We start from the raw sequence: 7746 nt of genomic DNA, 5'->3' as shown, positions 1-7746 counted from the left end.
AGGACTACATGCCACATGCTTCAGGAGTCCTAGCATTTTTGGCATACTCTAGTGTTTCCAAGAAACCCAGAAGCTAAACTAGCATTCTGGATGACCTTGAGCCAAATACCAGTCCCTTTATGATTCACTTTCTCTGGCTGCTAACTGAGGGGGAGGAGTGGAATAAATTATCTGCATTATCTCTCCAACTTGTGATTTTATTTGTAATTTTCAGCAGTTATTGAATCATCATCATTTCAAATAAACATTATTTTTGTTTATGAATAATGGCTAGAAAAAATGCATACATATATAACATTATTATCTATCTTTTTCAGAAAAAATATTATCTACAAGAAATGCTATACCTTGTTGATTTAATAAGCCCTGATTTCCTCTTTAACCTTAGGAAAGAGCTGATAAGATTTTCTTATGCTTAAGGAAGAACAGGGGTGGTGAATACAGGAATGATAATTGGAGGAATCAATTGTATTGTACATCTTTGTTCTATTTTTTATTTTATTATTATTATTTTTTTATCTTTTTGAAGTGCTGGGGTCAAACCCAGAGCTTTGTGCATGCTAGGCAAGCATTCCATTACTCAGCTATGTCCCTGGCTTTGTGTATATTTTTACATTCAACAGTATTTTCTCTTTCTAGGAACATCTAGCACACACAGACAGGTTCACAGCCAAGTCAGTTCACAGAGAGTTGATAAAGAAAGATAGTAGAGGAACTATACCATTTAACTTCATGGGGTCATGCATCATCAGAGAGGGAAATGTTTTGATTTGTTTTAATCTCCTGTTGTTTCACAGCAGTTTGCATCATTAAAATCAGGTAGAAATAGAGCCTTGATGCAAAGAAAAAGGTAAAAGGTGTGTGTGTGTGTGTGTGTGTGTGTGTGTGTGTGTGTGTGTGTGTATGTGTGTGTGTATGTGTGTGTGTGTATGTGTGTGTGTGTGTATGTGTGTGTGTGTATATGTGTGTGTGTGTGTGTGTGTATGTGTGTGTGTGTGTGTGTTATTCAGGGCCTGTAAAATGCATATCAACTGCTCCATAAATTACTAGATTTCGCAACTCATTTCATGTGCCTCAGAGATCCACCTTCCCAATTACAGGTACTATGGCTGATCCTCAGCCTTCTAATGAATTCTAAAACCCATCACCATGTGTACTTTGATGCTACAGTCCCCACTTCTTGGGAGCTGCTCCCATTAAAACACTGAATGTGGAAGGGATACTGAGGCAAGCTAGCTCCCACGACTCATGGTAGACTTGGATTCAAGGTACCATGATAGTTCTGACAAATCTTTAGACTTCCTGGGTGGCCAAAAATGTGTCTAGTTAATTTTCCTTCCTTTGGAACTTCTGTGTGGTCAGCTTTACATGGCTGCTTGTTCTTTTCCTTCAAAGGCTGTCCTGGTTAGTTTTTTGCCAACTTGACACTAACTAGGGTTTTCTAGAAGAGTAATCTCAATTGAGGAAATAATTCCATAAACTGGCTTGTTTTCTTGATTAATCATGGATGTGCGAGAGCTCAGCCCATTTCCAGTGGTCCCACTCCTGGGCAAGTGGTCCCAGGAATATAAGAAAGCAAACTGAGAAATCTAGGGCAAATAAGCCAGTGTGCATCACTCCTCCATGGCTTCTGCTTCAGCACTTGGCTTCAGATTCCTGCCTTGACTTCCTGTGGTGATGGAGTGTGAGCTGAGAGTTGTAAGGTGAAATGAACCCTTTCTTCACCAAGTTGCTTCTGGCCATCTTTTATCATGGTAATAGAAACTCTAAGACACAGGCATTCCCCCCCCCCCCCCAACTAAAATCTTTGCATACTGAACTTTGCTTTTTCCCATTTGTATGCTGAATCTTGTTCCTCTATGGACTCCGCTGATGTACACTATACAGTTTTTCCAGTCACAGAAAATATTTGGTGTGTTGTATTGGGATCAAAAGAGTGAAAATAAACACATATATTTGGCTTAGTTTAGAGAAGCTTCAGGATTTTGTATGTGTGTGTAAAAAGAGCTGGGATGAAAATGCTTCATAATGCACTTCTAAGAGTTTTAATTTTTTTCTATTAAGCAAATGTTTAATAATTTGAAATATAAAATCAGATGCTGGGATTAATAATACAAATTTTTGAAAAACAAAATCAAAGGCCTTGGAGATAGCACACAACAGTTGCCTCACTGAAAAGGGACATCTGTTGCTCTGTGGTTAGTTAAATAATACTTAAGATTAGCTAGCTGAACTTCAGGGCTAGAGAGGTAACTCAATCAGTAAAGTGATTGACATGCAACCCCCAGTAGCTGACTTTGAGCCCTAGAACCATGGACAAAAGGTCAGCTTGGAAGCACACCTTTGTAATTGTAGCATTGGGAGGCAGATTTGGATTCTTGGGACTAGATAGCAAGACAACCTGATTATTTGGTGAGTTCCAGCCCAGTGAGAGATCCTGTTTCAAGAAAGAAGCTGGGCCATGCTTTTCTTTTTTCATTGGTAAAGGATTTGTTTCCTTCATTCCCTATTGTCATTTAATTTTGAACATTACTATGGACTTGATGCTTTTTAGTATGTACATCTTAATTCTTTATCGTAATTCTTTTTGTTACTAAAATCCTTGCATCCTGAACTCTGCCTTTGTTTCTGTTCCCCAGAGGACCCTATTAACACAGATTAGAAACCCAGTGTTATCAAAGAGTGGGCAGTCTGAGGGAAGGAATCAGCAAGTCGGGCCCAGGAGGGGAACAACTGAAAATGTTTAATGACATGAAGTTACTGTACCAAACCCAATACTTTGTATGCTAAATTAAAAAAATAACGAAAGGGGGTGTCTTAGTTAGGGTTTCTATTGCTGTGGAGAGAGACCATGCCATGGCAACTCTTAGAAAGGAGAATATTTAATTGGGATGTCTTGCTTACAGTTCAGAGGTTCAGTCCATCGTCATCATGGTGCGACATGGCGGCCTGCAGGCAGAGATGGTGCTGGAAAAGGAGCTGGGAGTTCTATATCTTGCTCAGGCAACAGAAAGTGAACTAAGACACTGGGCGTAGTTTGAGCATAGACGTGACCTCAAAGCCTACCGACACAGTGACACACTTCCTCCAACAAGGCCACCACCTCCTAATAGTGCCACTCCCTATGAGCCTATGGGGGCCAATGAGCCTATGAGCCTGTGGGAGATGGTGGAGAGAAACTGTCCTAAATTTAGGCAATAAGAGCTTCGTTAATGAGTGTGGTGGCACATGCCTTTAGTCCCAACATCCGGGAGGCAGAGGTAAGTGGAACTCTGAGTTCAAACCTTAGCCCTTCTGGATGAGGTTAGATGGACATAGTTTTGAAAAAGCTGGTGAAACCGAAAGCTTCCAGGGAACCATTGTACATTTAAGGAAGTAGCACGCATGCGCACACTTTTCCAGGTCTGAATTAAAATTTTTGTTGTTGATGAGAAAAGGTCTGCCAAACAGCTCCAGTTCCTCCAGCTCTGGTCCCCCTGCCTAAGCCTCCTTGAGGAGGGATGGCAGGCGTGCATCAACCGTCCCGGACCGAATCAGGGTATTACATGAGAGATAGCCTCGTAAAATGGTTGAATTTAAACTTGCCTTAAGGTTGAGGACAGGTCTTAACACTTTCCCTGCGCAGTTGTAAATATGTACTATTTGGGCCAAGGACATTTGTTGTGGCTAAGGCATAGTATTGTGTCTCAGCTAACACTTCCACCTGGTGGCGGTGTACTCCACTGCCGAGTTAAAAGAAGAGGTCATGTGGAAGTCCCTGGTTAAATTTATGAAAACTATATTGGTGCAGCTTTGCATAAGTATAGAATGCTGTTTCAACAGTAACATGCAGCACCGCAAAGGCGTTAGACGCATTGGTGTTTTTGTATGCACAGTCATAACAAATATTTGCTGAGAACCAACCGGGCAGTACAGTTTGCGTTTTGGGGATCCATCCACAGAGGAGACTCAAATTCCAGTTTACTCCGCTCTCATTAAGGACTCCATGCAAACTTGCCTAGATCATTCGCAAAGAGTTCTAGGAGGTCTCTCCAAAAATCAGCATGATGTGTTTCCAAGACCACAGAAACCTGGTCGATTAAATAGTAAACCAGGCGCAGACCCACTGCAGCCGACCTAAAATAAAAACTCACCCTTGCTTTAACACTTTCTTTATTCCACTCTCTAGAGTTGTATCCCGGGTGATTGGCCAGACTGTTAAAAAAGCAAAGCAGAAAGTCCTCTCCTAACTTTTCTGCCCGGAAACTGGAACCCTTGGAAGACAAAGGCGCGCGTGTGACTCTCCTGTACAGGAGACATCTGTTTCTCGGCCGACTTGCACCGGGTGGTGCAGCACCCTGGAGATCATTCCTTGACCAAGGGTGTGATTGATTAATCCTCAGAGAAGCGCGAACGCGCCCCCGTGTGGCGCCGCGCAGCCTCAGCGCCGGGTCCGGAACTGAGCGGTCCTACGGAACCTCGGCGGCGCGTTACTGGTTTCCGGGGGGAAGCGGGAAGAGAAGGGCCCGGGCTCAGAGGCTCCCCGGGCTCCCTTGGAGGCCATGGCTACTACGGTCGGACGGCTGCTGCTTTGGCGGCCCTGCCGGGGCGGCGGGACCCGCTGCAGTGAGTTTTTGCGTTCCCAGCCTGGGAAGACAATCTAGGGGTGCAGGAATCGGGGAAAGAGAAGGGACGCGGGCATGGGCGGCGCTTGCGGGGCTTTTAGGAAGGAGTCCCCGTCTCCTGCAAGCATGTCCCCATCTCCTCTAGGGAGTGAGTACTTGCCTGGCCGAATCCCCTGCTTTGGGGTTTGGAAGAAAAGTTCAGCGTTTCTCGTGCCAGATACTGATAGTTTGGGCATGGGCTTTCCGCTCTCCTGGCGTTTTCTTGTCCCCTCCCAGACGCTTTTCAACGCCAACATTGCTTTCTTCCCACTGTCTGGTGTGGTTTCCTCCCGCTTGGTTTTGGGACGTCACTGAGGAGACCCGTGGTCATGTGAGAGAAAACCAGAGGTGCGCGCCTATGCTAGCTAAATTTTTAACGCTATAAAGTGGTATAAGTATTGCCCCGGTCGAATTTTTGGCCTATGTTCTGCAAAATTCTATTGCTCTCTCTACTTGTTACAGGACCATAGTAAGCTACTTATTCAGTCTTTGATTTTTTCCCCCCTAGGATTTATAGCGACATCGCCAGCTGCTCGGCTGTCACCCACCGAACTGACCGAAATGCGGAATGATCTTTTTAATAAAGAGAAAAGTAGGCAGTTATCGTTAACTCCCCGAACAGAAAAGATCGAGGTTAAGCATGTTGGGAAAACTGATCCTGGCACTGTCTTCGTGATGAATAAAAACATTTCAACTCCCTACAGTTGTGCCATGCGTAAGTAGCAGAATCAGCGTACAGTTTTGATCATTTTACACGAGCTATGGAGAACACCGCAGAGGAGAAAATCCTGTAATTGCTTTGTAAAGCTATAGAATTTACTTGGCGCTTTACTGTCGTTCACGGGTCCTTTTACTTTGTGGGTACTGTGGATGTTGCAGCATTTCTTTGGGGTACAGGTTGGCTCCAAGTGTGCCTGACTATGACTACGCTTAGAGTGCTTGGTGCTGGTGAGACTCTCTTTCCATGTACTGGGGGCCTTTATCTTGCAGGGCTCAGTAAAGTGTTTTGAGCTTTTGTTTTTTCCTACCTTTTCCTTTTTAGCCTTTTTTTTTTTTCCCTTAGCTGAATATTACGCTCATCTGCTTGCTCTCTGCCCCTTGTGTTGTGGTTTTGCTTAGTATAGGTACTAAATGTATGAATGGAAATGTTAAGTGCAGTGAATGTTAAAGTTAATGGTTTTATATGTATTGTTAGAGAGATCCTTGGGCTTACATATGATTTGGTGTGGAAATGAAGGGGCTAAAGATATTTGGGTAGGGCTTTGATAGATATGATATTTAAATTTAAATATCTCCCAAATAGTAGGTAGGAATGATTGGCTGTGTCATTTAAACTTTAAGAGACTCAGTAATAATACCATTTAAGTAACTGACAGGCCTACTTGCCAGCTGAAACTGGCTTAAGGCATGTGTACTCAGTCTCTCTCTACTCTTGACACTTAAACAAGCGCTGGTGATAATTGCTCATTGATTTTCATGTGTTTCTTAGCCTGTGCTGTGTGGTAGACGGTAGGAGATTACAGAGGAGGGTAAGACATACTTAAAGCCAGGATAGAGCTCTATACATACCGTCTGCAAAGGTGTAGTTTCTGAGCCATCCTCATGTTGACCTCTAAGGCCCTGGTTATGGAACTTTTGTACTAGTTTATATGTTCATTTTTGTGAGTATGTGTAAAATGTGTGATCAGGGTTAGAATTTCTTAGGGTAGGGCAATGGAACAGGTTAGAGGTGATTGGTTTACATGTGAATTCATGTTTATAAATCTTATAATGGTAATTGCATTATTTAGTTTGAAATGTCTGTGTAATGGAATCATGGCAGAAAGGTGGTTTGGGAGCAAGAATCAAGGATAATTTAAACAGATTTATGTGAGTGTAGATATATTTTCCTTTTCTTCTGACTTGTGTGTGAATCAAGCCGTGTATCCATGTTGTTTCTCTTTGAATATTTAATTATAGGTCTTTGAAGATTATTTTATTTACTGGAAAATTAACTTAAGACTACACTTAGCATTACTACATTTTGTTAAATGTTTGGGTAATTGGTTAATAATGTCTCTCTGTGTTGATGTTTCTTTTTAAATTCATCATATGTGTTATAATATTTCTGCAAAAGTAATTGGCAGAATATTGCTTTTCATTGTCTCAGAACATAGCACTTAAACATGTAGCTTTTCACTTTGGATTTTGTTAGCTTTAGATCACCAGTCAATTTTGTATTCCTAGATTTAAGTGAATGGTACTGCAGGAAATCCATTCTGGCTCTTGTGGACGGACAACCATGGGGCATGTATAAGCCTTTGACCAAGTCCTGTGAGATTAAATTTCTTACCTTCAAAGACCCTGACCCAAGAGAAGTGAATAAGGTATTTTCCTGCCTCCTCCAGTTTTTTTTTTCTTCTCCTTTTAAATCAAACCTGTGTTCTATGAAGTATAAAATCTAAAAATATGGCCAAACTCATATGTGGTATCTACTAGCTAGCATGTCACTGGGCAGCTTAGGTATTTTTGAAGCTCAGAATACTAGTGCTATCAACTTGTCTGTACTTTGGATTGAGAAAACTATAGGGCATGTCATTTCTGCTCATAGCTTTTGGTAACCCTCTATATAACTGGGCTACTGATATAACTTGAATTTGGTCTGAAATCAGACCGTCTTCTGTGGATGATTTTAGTAACTTTTTGATCCTGTTCCACCCCCAGCTCCCTTATTTTTACTATGTAAAACATCACCCTTTACCGTTCTATTAAGTTTTATTAGTGACTTTATGGGGGTCATGTCATTTACCCCTGAAGACCTTGCCTGCATGGTAGAGTTAACGTAGCTTTCTGGGGCCTGCATGATGTACCTCCAGCCTGCTGTTTTAGTCTTACCTCCTACTGGATCTTCCCCCTCTTCCTTGTTCTGGCCACATGAGAGTACTTGGTGACTAATGATTTATACTTTATTATCCTGCCTGCTTTTGCCAATGCTCTTCCTTCAATGCATCACTTTCTTTCCCCTTTCAAATTCTGTTTATGTTCTGTGGTTCAGTTAAAATACCATCTGCTCTATGGAACCTACCAGGTCTCTGCTTGTCAAAATTCTTTAGGCTCTAGCAAC

The 7746-nt window shown here is 42.2% G+C and overlaps 1 protein-coding gene across 2 annotated transcripts in view; it reads left to right on the top strand.

Annotated features, from left to right (window-relative positions):
• Positions 1-4456: 4456 nt before the first annotated feature.
• Positions 4457-7746, top strand: part of Mrpl39 (mitochondrial ribosomal protein L39) — a 27482-nt gene continuing 24192 nt past the window's right edge. Inside the window, exons 1-3 of one of the 2 annotated variants that reach the window (XM_036203118.1) lie at positions 4457-4605; positions 5152-5358; positions 6870-7009. In XM_036203118.1, the coding sequence (XP_036059011.1) occupies positions 4542-4605; positions 5152-5358; positions 6870-7009 (411 nt within the window). In that variant the 5' untranslated portion in view covers positions 4457-4541. Of the gene's footprint in view, positions 4606-4684; positions 4992-5151; positions 5359-6869; positions 7010-7746 lie in introns of those variants that run through there. The other variant, XM_036203119.1, reaches the window with a different exon arrangement.

This window comes from Onychomys torridus, chromosome 12, assembly GCF_903995425.1.
Source record: "Onychomys torridus chromosome 12, mOncTor1.1, whole genome shotgun sequence".
Taxonomy (NCBI): domain Eukaryota; kingdom Metazoa; phylum Chordata; class Mammalia; order Rodentia; family Cricetidae; genus Onychomys; species Onychomys torridus.
This window is presented reverse-complemented; position numbering and strand designations above follow the sequence as displayed.